Source organism: Castor canadensis, chromosome 12 (genome assembly GCF_047511655.1).
Source record: "Castor canadensis chromosome 12, mCasCan1.hap1v2, whole genome shotgun sequence".
Taxonomy (NCBI): Eukaryota; Metazoa; Chordata; class Mammalia; order Rodentia; family Castoridae; genus Castor; species Castor canadensis.
This window is the reverse complement of record NC_133397.1, coordinates 64,432,083-64,450,632: the sequence shown is the minus strand read 5'-3', so window position 1 is coordinate 64,450,632 and position 18,550 is coordinate 64,432,083. Positions and strand designations below refer to the sequence as shown.

Below are 18,550 nucleotides of genomic sequence, written 5' to 3'. Positions count from 1 at the left end.
TTTGAGTGCAAAAAATAAATATAAAATTTATTAAAACACCCACAATATTTTAAAGATACCAGGAGTAATACAGTTCACAAACCCAGTTGTTTGTGTAAATTATAATAAAATACAAATCAAAAAAGGATACATACTTGCAATTTCTAGGCACCCTAAATTAAATTTACTGAAACACTGGGGGAGAAGGGAAGGTAAAGAAGGGTAGCTCAGGAGGCAAACCAATAAAGTGGAAGGAAAAAATATTAACAAAGTAAAAATTATACAAAATAAAATTATCGGCATAAATTTACTGTACTAAGAATATCTACAGTTTAATAATACACATCCTATTGCCTTGAGACATTGCAAAAATCTACCATTCATCCATCAACCCCAGATAAACTTCATTTCAAGTAGCCACAGTTTACAAAGTCAAGACGGAATATTCAAGTATGGTTGTTAAGTTCACCTCCATTGGAAGCCAAGTAACCAAACAGGAATTCAAACAGATAAGAAATAAACCACATCCGAAAGCTACAGGGTTCTAGATTAAGTCTAATGCATTAATATGCCACAAGACGACCGGTCCTTGTTTAAATACATGAAAAAAATGACATCACTCCTGTTTTTCTCCCTCTTTCTCCCCTCAAAATAAAAGGTTATGGAACTAAGAAAATTTGGGATGTCCAAATGGGCCAGTTAGTATTTTAAGTCCCCATGTGAAGAGTGATGAGTCCTCCTGAATGATGGGTGTCAAAAATGAGAAAAGCACAAATACCCTACAAAAAGCGTCCCTGATTATCAGAATAGAAGCAAATGAGGAACAGGCCAAATAGCTCGCTGATTCCAGACACAAATCAGCTTCAGACCTGGCATTTCTGCTGAGGTCTCTGCTCAGGGGAGAAGCCTATTGCTTTGCCCTTGTCGGCAGCACTGCAGTAGGAAGGGCCAGGCGTGCCAGACAAGCAGCCCTAGCAGAAACTACTATGCATGTGAGGGTATGTGGCTGTGAAGCCTGAGTGGGGGTATGCACCTCAAAAATGTTATTTTGGTCCAGGGTAAACTGAAGTTGGCTATGTACGAAAGCAGATGGATCTGGCTAATAAAACTAGGTGTTGAGGGAGTCATTTCAGATGACAGCAACAATGACTGAGAAAGCTCAATGAGATGGGCATAAGAAATTCACATTTTATTCAAAACCAAAACTTAATAAAGTCAACCACACTCCTTCCTTTAGGCATTCTGCCATTGTAACTGCTGAAGAATGGAAAACAAAATGACTCCATATTTGTCAAGGTCAAGTATGTCATCAAATGGACAACCTGCAGAAATCAGACCCTCACAGAACCTATCAAAGTTGTCACAATATTTTGTTTTTGAGGTATTTAAAAAAAATTGTGACAGTGGATGATGCAAAAATGGAGCTTCCTGTTGAGTTCTAAAAACATCACCTTCTGTGGACCCAAGGAGAAATTTAGCACCAACTAAAAAGCTGCCTCGGTGGCACTGAGAGACAAAGAAAGCTCCTACCTTTAGTCTGAATGCAAGGGGCTACCAACAGGCAGCAGAAGCCATGCTGGGGAAAGGCTTTAAGGAGCAAAGGAATGAGCCCCTTGTTGGCCATAGCCCCAGCAGTGCCAGAAGAGGAAGGAGTTCTTTGTGGATCCTCAGCATCCCCACTCGAGGCTCCAGAGACATCTGCTTAGCACCCTGGGCTGCAGGAGTACCCCACTTCCCTTCCTCAACGACGTCAACCCCAGGCCTTCCCCGTTTTTCTCATCTGGCTGGAGAAGTGGGTACAAAATACAGTGTCCGCCCTGCCATCCTCAGCAAGGGGTGAGTTGCCTCTTGCCTTTGTTTGGCCACCAAGGGAAGCACAATAAAACAAAACAAAATTGCTCAGAGCAGATTATAGCATGGTAAACAGATCTAAGAAGACAGCACCAAAAGAGAAAAGAAAAAGAAAAAAAAATTTAAAAAGCCAAGAGCGACTGGAGCCCACCTTGTTTTTGGTTGGTTGTGGTTTCAGAACATTGTTAGCACCTCAGCAAGACAGGATCAGGAACAGTCACATTAAAACACCATAGCACCATTTTATTTAGACTATTTCAATTCATAAAAATGCTTCCTAGTCCATAAAACACACTTCAGTAACAAAAGGAAAGATATTGGTTGAGGCACATCAGGGATATATCAGAGTTTTCCACCAGCTTTGACTTGGTTTGAGATCTCGCAGTGGTTAAACTTCAAGAAGAAAGTCTGGCTGGATTTCTCTCAGTGACATCAGATTACCATCTACTCATCATCAACCATCCTCACACACCTACTGCTGTCTGGTACAAAGCAATGAAGCTCTGCTACTTCTTTCCTTGATTTAGCACTTTAAAAATCCCTTGCTGTACAAACTATTGTTTCCCAGAGGCAGGTTGGAAGGACCAGAGGGGCAGTCAAAATCCCTTTCCCGTGCACACCAGTGTCACCTCAGTGAGAAGGCAAAACAGCACCCAGGAAACCAGGGTGTGAGGCACGAAGGCCCTGCTAAAAACCAGACCCCAAAACAACCTCCCACCCAGTCCATTCACCACCTTTAACGGGAGCTTTCTGATGGTAAGTTGGTTTCTTGAGCTAGCACCAGTTATTTTCTGAGAACCTGCTGCAAAGTGATTTTTATTTTTAAAAATCTCTTAGCATAGAACTTTTAAATACTTCCCTTGCATGCAACAGGCAGGGAAAAGAAAACAAAGCAAAAAAGGAAGCAAACATTTACACTGTATGTGGATGGTGTCCGCGGATGGGGTGCATTGGGGAGACGAATAAGATACCATCATTTTCTGTTGCTGTATTACTCTTAAAACTTGGTCATGCTGTTAGTTTTTTTTTTTTTAAATTGCAATGGCTTTATTTTTCTAATGATAAAAATGTCTGTCAATCATTAAATGTCAATTACTTAAAAAATGATCGTGCCAGTAAAAATAAAAATTTGATCTTTCTTTTTAAGAAGCCTTCAGCAGCAAGGGGGGGGATAAAGAGCTGTGCATAGTTACTTCTTAAATATACGTGTAAAGCATGCTAATTTCAATGACTGAGATTTGAGGTAGGTTATACATGTAGTGTGTGAAAATGAGCCTGGGCTTGAACATGGCCACAGCACCCGTCACTCTGGAACAGCACTCGCAGAGAAACAGGAACGTTCAATGCAGACTGCCTCTTGCCTCACCTCACAGCAGCCTGTCCTGGCCTAGAGCTTATGAACCAGGAGTGTGGGCTTGGGGGACATGTCACATGCTTTAGCTTGTATTGGTTTCTCCTCTCATCTAATGGCTTTGCTACCAAACGGTGACAAGGGAAAGAGTACATTTAACACACATCAGAGAGACTCACACATGCCACATGTCAGAATCACCTGGGTTACACTCGGGACCTTCCAAACCAACAGCCAACCTGGGGCTTCCACGGGCCATACAGACGGTCACATTCTCCAAATGTTTCGTAAAATATCTTATTTCTTGCTTAAGATCATTTAAAATGAAGTTTTCAAGGCACCCCCGCATCTACCTAAGCACGGAGTCAAATGAGACCTGCGTAAAAGTACTGATGCGATAAGCAAAATAGCATTTAAAGGACCCAACTTTTCCTCAAAACTAGAAAATTAGCATGCTTCTTAAAGACTCTGCCTCCTTTAGCTTGTCAAACTGAAGGTCAGAGATTTTCCTATAAATCTGAGTTCTGAATAATTCTAAATCCTGATAAGCTCTTGGGTATTTATTTCAAAAGCAATAATATTTCATTTTTGTCCTGTAAAATAAATGCAACTTTACAGAATATGGTAAAAGTGGAGGATAGACAAAAGCACGTTAAATATTCAGCTACTATTTACAATTTCTCCCACAATTACATGTTAAAACGTACTTTTTTTTCAAGTTGCTGTTTAAATCTAGGCAAAAGTGCTTAAAAAAATCTTTCACTATTTACAGTTAAAACCAGACCACATAAATGCTCAGGACATCTTACAGCGACTCTCCACCAGTGCTTCCAAAAGGTTACAGTAAACACCCAAAGGGTCGGTTCTTAGCTCTTACACAAGGCACCTGGAAGCTCAGGAACTTGCCTTTAGCATTGTCATCTGATTGTTAAACTTGATTTATGAAGACCCACATCTGAACAAAGCTGCTTAATTAATACCTAATGTTTCTCTCAGGGCTTGGCTGACATTCACCGTGTGGCTATATCCCTCTCTGTGTGTCCTAATGAAGCCCCCCACTCACAACACACATCCACATGGGTACCTTGGTTTCATTTCTGCTAATACCACCAGAAAAACAAACACTCTGAGAAGTCTGACTTGCTGTGGACAAGTGTTGCTTCCACCTATAGGAGCCAACCTCTCTCAACAATGTCATGAAAATTAAGCACCACATTCTCATTTCAAAGAACTAAACGAATGCACCAGAATTTTAGAATGGGTGTGTTACAAGGGTTGGAGAGGGGAGGAAAGGAAAAAAAAAATCCAATGGAGAACTGGCACCAATGAGGGAGGAAAATCATAGCAACCTGTTGAAAACTATGACTCTTGCACTTTTAAAATTAAGTGTAGGCCCCTCCCTGCTTGAGAGCACAGGGGTGGGCTGGGGAGGCATGCACCATTGTCCAATGTGGAGATCCAGGATAAAGACAGATGTGTTAACTGCTGTTATACTGGCTTGCTGAGCTCCCGCAGGACACAACCTGCCCCCAAAGTCAAGAAAGTCCCAGCACAATACTACAGCACCAGGCTCCCGCATCACACAGCACCGCATCACACAGCACCGTGCACAGAGCCACCGCTGGCTCTTCACAGCTTGGGTTCAACTTCTTGTTTGTAAGGATACAGTAGCCCTTTTTCAGTATCAGCATAAACTTTGGGGCATTTTAAAACTTGCCACTAAGACAGATTCCTTCAGCCCAGTATTCATTGGCTTAACCAAAGCGGCGGAAAGGGCTCCTAGCAGCCTCTTGACTCCAGCTCCAGCCTGAGGTGCTGCCTAGCGAACCAGGACATCATGTACTTGATAAATAACGGACAGAGGATTCAGTGTGGAGACTAGCAAGCTTGAAGCTGTCTACTTCCAACCCGGTTTCTGGGGAGATCTACATCAGCATCTCTGGCCAGGCCTGTGGTGCCTCTGGCCCACTGCTGACTGGAAAGGGGCCCCAGATGGTTTCTACAGCTTCTCTCACCCCACAGAGAGGACAGAGGCTGTTCCGAGGGCTCCCTGCCCACAGGGAGGGAGGGATGGACTGGAGCTACATGCTGCCCTTGGCTCGTGAGGGGCAGATGGCCGAGAGAACCTATCAGCTCCCAGGAGGCCAGGCAGGAGCAGCACTGCTGGCCTCGCCTGTCCAGCCATTACCATGACCATTGTTTTAAAAAAAATCCAATAAATACACATTTTAAATGGAATTTAAAACTACTCCTTTGTGAAAGGACACTATAAACTTTCTTTCCATTATTGTGATATACAAGGATAGAGTTTTAAAAACAAAATGAAAAGCCCCTCAAACAAAGGGAAAATAAAACATGGAGATATAAATATTAAGATCACAAAAAAAAAAAAAAAAAAAATCACCCGACAGCCGTAGTTTCTTCTTCAAAGTGCTGGGGAGGTGGGGGAAGGGAGGGGCGGGTCAGTTCTGAGGTTTGGACCATAAATACATATATATGATAGATGTATCCATATATGTAGATATAGAAAGACTTCTGCACCCCCAACCCGCCCCCAGATGTGAGGGCGAAAGCACCACAGAGGCAGCTCGGGCTGGGCCCGATGCTGAGGTACACTGGCTCCCTGGCACCTAGATCCAGCGGCTGTAGGGACCAGTGACCTTCGTGTAAGCGTAAGAGGACACGGTGACCGCTGAGTCTGTGGGCATGGCCAGTGCCTGCCGTGTGGGGACAGCCCCCTTCTTCTCCTTGTGCTGGGGCTCAGCAACCATGGCGCCCCCCCACTTGCGCTTCTTCCCAAAGAGCTTGGCCTCCTGCTGGCCCAGGCCCAGGCGTGCAGCCTCCTCCTGCCGTGCCCTTGCCCGCTCTGCCAGCTGCTTCATCTTGGCTTCCCAGAGGGCCAGCCCATGGTTGGGCTGGTTGAGGTTCTTGTGCTGGTAGAAGACCAGCGAGATGCGGGTAGGGTGGCAGCGGTTAGGCTTCTTGAGTGGTGTGGTGGCATGCAGCTCTCGCCGAGCACACTCGATGAGGATGGAGCCGTGAGCAGGAGCCACAGCAACACCACCGATGTTCTCATCCAGGAAGTTGTGTTCGCTGTCTGACCATAGCTCCTCTTCCTCCTCCTCTACACCAGGGCCACCTTTCTCCTCCTTCACTGTCCCCTTGCTGGGGGGTTCCTCGGTTGTCCCCTCCTCCAGGCTGAAGGGATCCCACAGCTTTTCCTCCGACTTTAGGGCACCAAATAGCTTCTCACTGGAGCCAAGGGGCATGCTAAAGGCCTGCCAGGCTTTGTCCAGCCGGCTCATGCCTGGGGTGGGAATCCTTCCGTCCTCCCCTTTCATGGGGTTCCACAACTTGTCTTGGAATCCGGAACTGCTTTTCAGAGCAGAGTTGAAATCCCCTGCCCCGACCCCCCACGGCTTCTCAGTCAGACTGGGCCCAGCCAAGGCCGAGGTGCTGTTCCCAAACTTGCAAGGGCTCCATGGTTTGCCTCGCAGTCGTCCTCCAGAATGGGAGGTGGACTGTTGCCCCTCGCCAGCGAACAGTCCCCACTGGCCATCTGGGAAGTGTGAAGGGGTCAGGCAGCTGGCTCCAAAAGAACTGAGCTTGTCGGGGATGATGGCAGGGCTCTCTCCTGGAGGGAACACACCCCAACTGCCACCCACACTGTTAGTCCTCTTGGGGGACATGCTTGAGCCTGAGTACTGTCCCCATAGGTGACTGGGTCCCCCATTCTGAGATGCCTCAGGCAAAGGCGTTTTGCCCATCTTAATAGAGTCTCTGGGAACAGTTTCGGTCTGGACCAGTGAATCTACTGGCTCTTGCTTGATGGATCTGTTGTAGCAGTTGGAGCTCTGAGCAAATGGGGAGGGGTCCCTGGATGCTGGGTGGAGCTGGGGGGCCTTGGGAAGCAGATACTCCTTGGGGCCTGGGTAAGCAGGCTGCTGGTGGTGAGGAGCAGAGTGGTGGGTGTCTGTGGAAACAGCCTGGCCGGGCAGCTCGGCAAACTCAGCACCACCGTAGGCCGGGCTCAGGCTGTTGTGCAGAGCATGAAGATCTGGCTTCTTCTCAAAACTGCTGCTGCTGCCACCATGTCCCCAGGTACTAGGACCCAGGAACTGAGAGGGGAAGACAGGGTTGCTGGATGGAAAACCATAGTAGCTGAAGGAGGGAAGAGCATACTTTGAGTGGAACCCGTTGACGGAGGCCAGGCCGGGCTGTGCATAGTGGGAGTGGTAAGAATACACGCTGCTCATGCTGTAGGGGTCAGAGGGCCGGCAGCTGCCCAGCACCGAGTAGCTTTCCACCACCGCGTTGCCATTGTACTTGAAGGAGCTGAAGTGGCTTTGTGGCTCCACCTTGAGGGAGGGCTTCAGGTTTTGCTGGGACAAACCACCCTTAAGAGAGAGACCTGGGGAAAGCAGAAAGCAAGGTGAAAAAGGGTCCAAGACCACCCCCCACCCCGGCAAAGCCTCGGGCAGAGAGCTAGGGATGGAACATCTTTCCTTCCCTGAGATGTGATCTCTTGGGAGAGGTAAGATGGGTGAAGTGTTGAGGGGTGCCCAAGCCAGGCCTGGACTTGCTCCCCAGGCACCGCCTAAGCCCAGGCCCAGACTTCCTGGGGTGGAAAGAAGTGCCTCATAGAGTCCACAGTCCTTTCAGCACCACTCCCCTTCACCCTACCCTAGTACCCACATACTAGACAGAGGTCAGGGTCACTGTAGGGATTGGGCTAAAATAGCAAAGGTACCCTGCTGTCCTGCCACCCACCCATGAACCCTGGAGCAATGCTCTTCTCCCCACATGGAGAGGATATGTGAGCACACTGGAAGGGAACCTCCTCTTGTCTGTTTAGCAAGCTCACTCCCTGAAGATAACCAGTCAGCTCTGCATTCATTTTCCCAGGTTCCTCCATCAGGTACCATTCTGACTGACAAGATGGAGCAGAGGCCGCAGGACTTTCTGCCTGAGTTGCCCGATTCAGGAAAGTGGGACAGGGTGGTGGTGAGGCCAGTCAAGGACAGGGCCCGTGCCTGCCCTGGTGGTATCCTCTCCACACACCTGGGTCAGTGGGAACCCTGGCCAGCTCCAGGGCCTCCTGCTTAATCTTCTCAGGGGTGCTCAGCTTCTCCTTCTGGATCTTCTTCTTCTCAGCTGCTGCCTTTCTGGCTTCCAGCTGCCGCTGGCGGCAGGACTTAGCAGGCTCAGGCAGTCGCCGGACTTCACGAGGGAAAGCAGTAAGCACCTGGATGGCACCACTGCCCACCTTGGCGTTCTGATTCTCCTCGCTGCCAAACTCATCTGTGGTGGCCATCTTGTACAGCGGGAGCACGTGCAGTTGCTCGTCCTCGGGAATCTGGCCCACACAGCGATTGTCTTCCTTGGTGAGGGTACAGACCTGCTCCATGCAGGAGAGAAAAGGCATGGGGTTAGGAACCATGCTGGAAGGAAGGGGTCTGAGCTCCCAAACATAGGACTCCTCCTTCCCCACACAGTCCCACCACCAGTCATTCACCTGCCCCTACTGCTCTCTCCCCTTCCTGGAGGTTCTGAAAGGTAAGTTTCACCAACATGTACAATCTGCACTGTAGTCTTCAAAGCAGATCTGTCATGTTATCTCAACTGTCCAGATGGGCCAGGCAGTGGCTCACATCTGTAATCCCAGCTGTTGGGAGGTGAAGAGGCCAGCCCAGGCAAAAAGTTAGACCCCAACTCAACCAACAAACTGGGCTTGGTGGCGTGTGCCTGATTTCCAGCTATGCGGAAGGCCATAGGTAGGAGGATCATGATTAGAGGCTGGCTTCAGGTAAAATGCAAGACCATACCTGGAAAATGACTAAAAGGGCTGGGGCATGGCTTAAGTACCAGAGCATCTGCAAAGCAAGCAGGAAACCCTCAGTTCCAACTCCAGTACCAAAAACAACAAAACCAAACCAAACTCCTGATGCTGTTTAGAGGATGAGATGACAAAGAGGGGCTGAGCTGGGACCAAGAGACATCTGTGCTCTGCAGCCCTTCATTGCTGCCATTGTACCATGTTACCTAGAGCCTCAGATCTTCCACCCTTATTCTAAACACTCAGCTCCTTTTGTTCTTAAGATAATTTTCCTTTTTATTTAATGGCTATTTGGACAAAATTTAGGCAAGCAAAAAGCAAATAAAAACTATCACCATAATTTCACTACCCAAAATAATCATTGTAAACACGAGTAATACATGCATACACAACATAAGCAAATACTTTTTGGTAATTAAACAGGATATTATGCATACAATTTTGTAATAACTTCATTTGTTCTTAACATTGAATGTCTTATGCATTAAATATTCTCTCCTATATGATTTAAGAACTGCATAGTACTGCTGCACTCTATCAATGTGTTCCTTTACTCACCTAATCCCTTAAGCATTTCAACTTGTTTCCAAGTTTTCCTTAGCATAACACAACTTTTTGAAATCTCCTTTGAAATACATTTTCTAAGGTACTCAATTTCTTAGATGCTATGGAAGCGTAGGCTGCTACATATTGCCAACTCTCCTTCAAAATGACTGTTTTTTCATTCACACCAGCAGAATGTGCTTTAATTTTTCCATATTTTTGCCATTAATTTCTTTAAAAACACTTTGCTCATTATAAAAAACTGTTGATGGATTACATTTCTCAACCAGGCTTGCTTTTTCTCTAAATTTCTGCTTTTTTTGTGGTGATACTGGGATTTGAACTCAGGGCCTTGGACTCTGTCACTTGAACCATGCCTCCATCCCTATTTTCTGTAATTTTTATTTTATCTATTATTTTGGCAGTACTGGGGTTTGAACTCAGCCTTGTGCTTGCTAGGCAGGTGCTCTACCACTGAGCCACATCACCAGCTCCTCATTTTCTGTACTCTTGATGTTCTGGCATTGATCCTGGAAAGTGCCCCAACTCAGACTGATCTACTTCCTGGAGACAGTCAATGACTCCTGAGAATGAACCAAATCAACAAATCCAGAGCCCACAACCCCAACCACCTCTTTATCAAGCTCTTACAAGCCAGCCAAATTTCTCCCTGCCCTAAATTACCCCAAAGCCAGGTCTTAGGAAACCTGAAGCCAACCTCCATATCCCAGAGCCTTTTGAAATTATCCAGACCATCCAATCCTAAACTTTGCTTCACCCATTCCTTCCTGTGGAAACCACAATAAAGGCTGTAAGCCTAGTTTTCCCCAGCACCCTGTATTTCCTGACTGATCCTCTGCCTCCCTTGGCATGCCATGCCTCTTGTTTCTAGGGATTTGTGAATGACCTTCCTTGATGACAGTCATTTCCTCAACTGCATGTCTTCCAATGCATGATTAAAACAAATCTTGGGTAGATTTTAACACAATCCTCTAATTTTCTTTTCTCTCTTCTGCATTTTATATCTTTTGCTCATTTTTATAGATTATTGTTTTTACTTATATACAGTCATCTTTGTACATTCAGATTTAGTATACCTCTATCACAAGTAGTTTCAGTTTTGTGCACTGTTAGACACTATGAGCATTCTGATGACCATTTTGAATTTGTGTGCACACATACAGCTACATACACTTTCATGCAAGATTATATTATGTACCCATGCTATTGTTGGATCTGCTTTATTTAACTTGAAGATAACTTAAGTTATCAATTTTGTATTGGCCTTTCCACGTTCATTGTGATTCTTTATTCAGCAGAAAGTACATTTTTATAGTGTCAGATTCATGAATCCTTTCACTTTGACTTCCTCGTGCTCTACTAAGCTTGTTTCTTCCCAGAGCACAGGTTGGTCTTTAGACCTCTGCTGATCACACTTCTGCATATTTTCTGGGTTAGATGGCTCCCAGTCTTGCTTCCTACCACTCTGTAAGACACTCACATTATAAACAACAGGACAACAATAAATGCAAAGGGTGAGAGATGACAGAAACTGCTTCTAACCCTAACACATGAAAGATACCTTAGAAATCTCAAAAGATATGGCAACCCTGATTAAAAAACAAGCAAGCAGCAGGAGATTCCAAGATGGCGGCTAGAGGGAGGAAGCAGAAAGCGTGCCTCCTATAGTGAAATCTTGGAGAGACGCTGGAGACACACCTTGCAGGCAAAACCACCAAGAAGAGGCAAAACGTTGACCCCTCCACACCTCCAGCTGGCACAGAGAATCTCCACTTCACGTTAAACAGAGAAACCAGGAGGGCCCCGGGGACGCCAGTCACCCACGCCCAGACAGCTTGGGAAGACAAGTTTTGCTCGACTTTATGTGTCCCCTTTGATGAGAGAACTACAGAACACATCTGAGGCACCATCTCCAGGACTGGAGGCTGAGACAGACACCAAAATTATTAAGACTGAAACTCCATTGCATTTGAATTTGGAGGGTTTTTTTTTTTAATTTTCTATTTTTCATATTGTTTTATTTTATTTATATATATATATATATATACATTTTTTCTTTCATTTACTTATTTTTATACTTATCTTTATTCTTTTAATTTTTTATTTTCAATCCTCTGTCTCTCTAATGCCTGTTCAGCTTACTGTCGATTAGTACACTAACACTCTCTGTTTATATCTTTGAAACTTTTTTGTTTGATTCTTTGCTTTGGTTTTTACTACTTGTCTGTTTATTTGTTTTTCCCTTTTTCTTTACTTCTTTGCTTTCCATCTCCTCTTATCCTTCCATTCTAAATATGACCATTGTTATTATTACAAGCTAGAAAATACTTAATTGACACAGTACAGGGACAGTAATAACACCAAGGTCAATGACAGGAAGACAGACAAAACAGGGAAACCAGTTTCTCCACAGCAAAAAATTAGTACAGGAACCAGAGGGAAATGGAGAAAACAGATACTCAGATCCAGACTCCAACAAAATGAAGATAAACTATGCCAAAGAACCCAATGAAGCCCACAAGAATAATTTAAAAGAAGACATACTACAGGTACTCAATGAGAATTTTATAGAGATGATACTGGATATGGTAACCAAAATGTACAGGAGACACTCAAGAAATTCCATTTCAAAAATAGAGAATTTGAAAAAGCAAAAGAAGAAAAAAAGGAAACCATAGAAGCACTGTATAAATACCAAAGTGAAACAGAGAACACGATTAATAAAGAGATAAATGAACTCAGGACAAAAATAGACAACATTAAAGAGGAAATCACCCAGGATATGGAAAACCTCAGAAAAAAAGAACAAAACAGAACTGCAAAACAAAACGGAAGGCCAATCCAGCAGAATAAAACAAACAGAAGACAGAATCTCAGAACTCGAAGATGAAATGGTAATTAAAGGAAAAACCAAAGAACTATTAATTAAACAACTCAAGACCTGTGAAAAGAAAATGCAAGAACTCACCAACTCCATCAAAAGACCAAACCTGAGAATCACGGGCATCGAGAAAGGAGAAGAGGTGCAAGCGAAGGGAATGCATAATATATTCAACAAAATAATAACAGAAAATTTCCCAAATCTAGAGAAAGATATTCCCATACAGATGCAAGAGGCCTCCAGGACACCAAACAGACCAGATCAAAACAGACCTACCCCATGACATATCATCATTAAAACAACAAGTTCAGAAACTAGGGAGAGAATATTGAAGGCTGTAAGAGAGAAAAAACAAATAGCATACAAAGGTAAACCCGGGTTGGGATGTAGCTTGGTGGTACAGCGCTTGCCTAGCATGCATGAGGCCCTGGGTTCGATTCCAGCACCAAAAAAGAAAAGACCAAAAAAAAAAGACCAAAGGTAAACCCATCAAAATCACAACAGACTTCTCAACAGAAACATTAAAAGCGAGAAGAGCGTGGGGAGAGATCTTCTGGGCACTGAATGAAAATAACTTCAACCCCAGGATACTCTACCCAGCAAAACTATCATTCAAAATAGATGGAGCAATAAGTCTTCCATGATAAGCAGAAACTAAAACAATATGTGAACACAAAGCCAACACTACAAAAGATTCTTCAAGGGATTCTGCACACAGAAAGTGAAACCCAACACAACCATGAAAAAACAGGCAGCACCAAACCTCAGGAAAAGAAAAAGCAAGAAAGTAGAGAGTAACCTCAACTTAGGTACACACAATCAAACCTTCAAACAACTAAGACAACTAAATGACAGGAATCACCACATACCTATCAGTACTAACACTTAACGTTAACAGACTTAATTCACCCATCGAAAGGCATCGCTTGACAAAATGGATTAAAAAGGAAGAGTGAACAATTTGTTGCTTGCAGGAAACCCATCTCACAGACAGAAATAAACATAAGCTTAGGATGAAAGGCTGGAAGAAGATTTACCAAGACAATGGCCCCTGAAAACAGGCAGGAGTAGCAATACATATCTCTGACAAAGTAGACTTCAAACCTACATTGATCAAACGTGATAAAGAAGGACATTCCAACTAATAAAAGGGGAAGTAGACCAAAAGGAAATAATAATAATCAAACTGTATGCACCCAATGTCAACGGACCCAAATTCATCACACATACCCTGAAAGACCTAAAAGAATATATTAACGCCAACAAGTGGTCATGGGAGACTTTAACACCCCATTATCATCAATAGATAGGTCATCCAAATAAAAAAATCAATAAAGAAATCCAAGATCTAAAATACACTCTAGATCAAATGGACCTAGTTGATGTCTACAGAACATTTCATCCAACCTCTACACAATATACATTCTTCTCAGCAGCCCATGGAACCTTCTCCAAAATAGATCATATCCTAGGGCACAAAGCAAGTCTCAGCAAATATAAGAAAATAGAAATTATACCACGCATACTATCTGATCACAATGCAGTAAAACTAGAACTCAACAACAAAAGTAAAGACAAAAAACAGCTGCAAACAGCTGGAAACTGAATAACTCTTTACTTAATGAACAATGGATCACTGATGAAATAAAAGAGGAAATTAAAAAGTTCCTGGAAGTCAATGAAAATGAAAACACAACCTATTGGAACCTATGGGACACAGCTAAGGCAGTCTTGAGAAGAAAGTTTATAGCCATGAGTGTATATATTAAAAAGACTGAAAGATCCCAAATCAATGACCTAATGATACATCTCAAACTCCTAGAAAACAAGAACAAGCAAATCCCAAAACAAATAGAAGGAGAGAAATAATAAAAATAAGAGCTGAAATCAACGAAATAGAAACCAAAAAAACCATACAAAGAATTAATGAAACAAAAAGTTGGTTATTTGAAAAAATAAACAAGATCGATAGACCCCTGGCAAACCTGACTAAAATGAGGAGAGAAAAAACCAAATTAGTAGAATCAAGAGTGCAAAAGGGGAGATAACAACAAAAACCGTGGAGTCCAGGAAATCATCAGAGACTACTTTGAGAACCTATATTTAAATAAATTTGAAAATCTTCAAGAAATGGACAGATTTCTAGATACATATGATCATCAAACTGAACCAAGAGGAAATTAATCACCTGAATAGACCTATAACACAAAATGAAATTGAAGCAGCAATCAAGAGTCTCCCCAAAAAGAAAAGTCCAGGACCTGATGGATTCTCTGCTGAATTCTATCAGACCTTTAAAGAAGAACTGATACCAACCCTCCTTAAACTGTTCCATGAAATAGAAAGTGAAGGAAAACTGCCTAACACATTTTATGAAGCCAGTGTTACACTTATCCCAAAACCAGGCAAAGACACCTCCAAAAAGGAGAACTATAGGCCAATCTCCTTAATGAACATTGATGCAAAAATCCTCAACAAAATAATGGCAAACCGATTTCAACAACACATCAAAAAGATTATTAACCACAACCAAGTAGGCTTCATCCCAGGGATGCAGCAGTGGTTCAACATATGAAAATCAAATGTAATAAACCACATTAACAGAAGCAAAGACAAAAACCACTTGATCATCTCAATAGATGTAGAAAAAGCCTTTGATAAGATCCAACACCATTTCAAGATAAAAGCACTAAGAAAACTAGGAATAGAAGGAAAGTTCCTCAACATTATAAAAGCTATATATGACAAACCTACAGCCAGCATTATACTTAACAGAAAAAAACTGAAACCATTCCCTCTAAAATCAGGAACCAGACAAGGATGCCCACTATCTCCACTCCTATTCAACATAGTACTGGAATTCCTAGCCAGAGCAATTAGGCAAGAAGGAATAAAAGGAATACAAATAGGTAAAGAAACTGTCAAAATAGCCCTATTTGCAGATGACATGATCCTATACCTTAAAGACCCAAAAAACTCTACTCAGAAGCTTGTAGACATCATCAATAGCTACAGCAAGGTAGCAGGATATAAAATCAACATAGGAAAATCATTAGCATTTCTATACACTAACAATGAGCAAACTGAAAAAGAATGTATGAAAACAATTCCATTTACAATAGCTTCAAAAAAAAAATCAAATACCTAGGTGTAAACCTAACAAAAGATGTGAAAGACCTCTACAAGGAAAACTATAAACTTCTGAAGAGATTGAGGAAGACTATAGAAAGTGGAGAGATCTCCCATGCTCATGGATTGGTAGAATCAACATAGTAAAAATGTCGATACTCCCAAAAGTAATCTACATGTTTAATGCAATTCCCATCAAAATTCCAATGATATTCATTAAAGAGATTGAAAAATCTACCGTGAAATTTATATGGAAACACAAGAGGCCACGAATAGCCAAGGCAATACTCAGTCAAAAGAACAGTGCTGAAGGTATCACAATACCTGACTTCAAACTATATTACAAAGCAATAACAATAAAAACAGCATGGCACTGGCACAGAAACAGACATGAAGACCAGTGGAACAGAACAGAGGACCCGGATATGAAGCCACACCACTATAACCAACTTGTCTTTGACAAAGGAGCTAAAAATATACAATGGAGAAATAGCAGCCTCTTCAACAAAAACTGCTGGGAAAACTGGTTAGCAGTCTGCAAAAAACTGATACTAGATCCATGTATATCACCTTATACCAATATTAACTCCAAATGGATCAAGGATCTTAATATCAGACCACAAACTCTAAAGTTGATACAGAAAAGAGTAGGAAATACTCTGGAGTTAGTAGGTATAGGTAAGACCTCTCAACAAAACCCCAGCAGCACAGCACCTAAGAGTAAGCATAGATAAATGGGACCTCATAAAACTAAAAAGCTTCTGTTCATCAAAAGAAATGGTCTCTAAGCTGAAGAGAACACCCACAGAGTGGGAGAAAATATTTACCAGCTACACATCAGACAAAGGACTGATAACCAGAATATATAGGAAACTTAAAAAACTAAATTCTCCCAAAACTAATGAACCAATAAAGAAATGGGCAACTTAACGCAGAGAAACTAAAGCAGATACCTTAAAGCAACTGAGGCCAATAGGAAAAGGGGAACAGGCACTAGAGAAAAGATTAGATCAAAAAGAATTAACCTAGAAGGCAACACCCACGCACAGGAAATCAATGTGAGTCAATGCCCTGTATAGCTATCCTTATGTCAACCAGCAAAAATCCTTGTTCCTTCCTATTATTGCTTATACTCTCTCTACAACAAAATTAGAAATAAGGGCAAAATAGTTTCTGCTGGGTATTGGGGGGGGGGACAGGGAGGGGGCGGAGTGGGTGGTAAGGGAGGGGGTGGGGGCAGGGGGGAGAAATGAACCAAGCCTTATATGCATATATGAATAATAAAAGAAAAATGAAAAAAAAAATGAAAAAAAAAAAGAAACGGCAAGTGAACTAAACAGAACTTTCTCAAAAGAAGAAATTCAAATGGCCAAAAAACACATGAAAAAATGCTCACCATCTCTAGCAATAAAGGAAATACAAATTAAAACCACACTAAGATTCCACCTCACCCCTGTTAGAATAGCCATCATTAGCAACACCACCAACAACAGGTGTTGGCGAGGATTTGGGGAAAAAGGAACCCTCTTACACTGTTGGCGGGAATGTAAACTAGTACAACCACTCTGGGAAAAAAATTTGGAGGCTACTTAAAAAGCTAAACATTGATCTACAATTTGATCCAGCAATACCACTCGTGGGGATATACCCAAAAGACTGTGACACAGGTTACTCCCAGGCACCTGCACACCCATGTTTATTGCAGCACTATTCACAATAGCCAAGTTATGGAAACATATGCCCCACCACTGACGAATGGATAAAGAAAATGTGGTATCTATACACAATGGAATTTTATGCAGCCATGAAGAAGAACGAAATGTTATCATTTGCTGGTAAATGGATGGAATTGGAGAACATCATTCTAGTGAGGTTAGCCTGGCCCAAAAGACCAAAAATCATATGTTCTCCCTCATATGCGGACATTAGATCAAGGACAAACACAACAAGGGGACTGGACTTTGAGCACATGATAAAAGCGAGAGCACACAAGGGAGGTATGAGGATAGGTAAGACACCTAAAAAATTAGTTAGCATTTGTTGCCCTTAACGCAGAGAAACTAAAGCAGATACCTTAAAAGCAACTGAGGCCAATAGGAAAAGGGGACCAGGAACTAGAGAAAAGGTTAGATCAAAAAGAATTAACCTAGAAGGTAACACACACGCACAGGAAATCAATGTGAGTCAATGCCCTGTATAGCTATCCTTATCTCAACCAGCAAAAACCCTTGTTCCTTCCTATTATTGCTTATACTCTCTCTTCAACAAAATTAGAAATAAGGGCAAAATAGTTTCTGCTGGGTATTGAGGTGGTGGTGGGGGACAGGGAGGGGGCGGAGTGGGTGGTAAGGGAGGGGGTGGGGGCAGCGGGGAGAAATGACCCAAGCTTGTATGCACATATGAATAATAAAACAAACAAACAAAAAAAACCAAGCAGCCAAGGACATAAATGGGGTATCACAAGATGAAATTAAAACAGACAAGAAAAACAGGAAAAGATGTTTGATCTCTGCAGCATGAAAAAGAAATTAATATGAGATTATACATTTGCTACTGAGACAAGCAAAGACTAGAAAGAGTGACACAACCCGGTGTTGCTAGGAAACAGAACAGGCACTCTACACCTGCGTATGTAACTGTCTCCACCCTGTGACCTCCAGGAGACAAATGCACCTCTACATTGAGCTGTGGTAAAGACAGGAGACATGTGAAAGCACTGACTGTCCATCCATGGGGGACAGGTTAAATACGTGATGGCACAGTCATACATACGGCATTGGCAAATGTGAAAGCAAATCCATATCCATTGAACATAGCTTGAATTATCCTTGAGTAAAGAAAAGCATATCAAAAAAATAAAAAATAAATAAATAAAAGCGTATCATATAGCTATCTTAAAAAACCAAAAATGTCTCTTTTTTCAAAAATGGAAGACAAGAAGATAAAACCACTTCTGTCT

General features: G+C 42.7%; 1 protein-coding gene across 5 annotated transcripts in view; it reads right to left on the bottom strand.

Annotated features, from left to right (window-relative positions):
- The window catches only part of Tet3 (tet methylcytosine dioxygenase 3), a 110,229-nt gene continuing 91,679 nt past the window's right edge, over positions 1-18,550 (bottom strand). For all 5 annotated transcript variants that reach the window (XM_074050020.1, XM_074050021.1, XM_074050018.1 and 2 more), the window contains 2 exons: positions 8,243-8,579; positions 1-7,592 (listed from right to left, as the gene is read on the bottom strand). In XM_074050020.1, the coding sequence (XP_073906121.1) occupies positions 5,812-7,592; positions 8,243-8,579 (2,118 nt within the window). In that variant the 3' untranslated portion in view covers positions 1-5,811. The remainder of the gene's footprint in view (positions 7,593-8,242; positions 8,580-18,550) is intronic.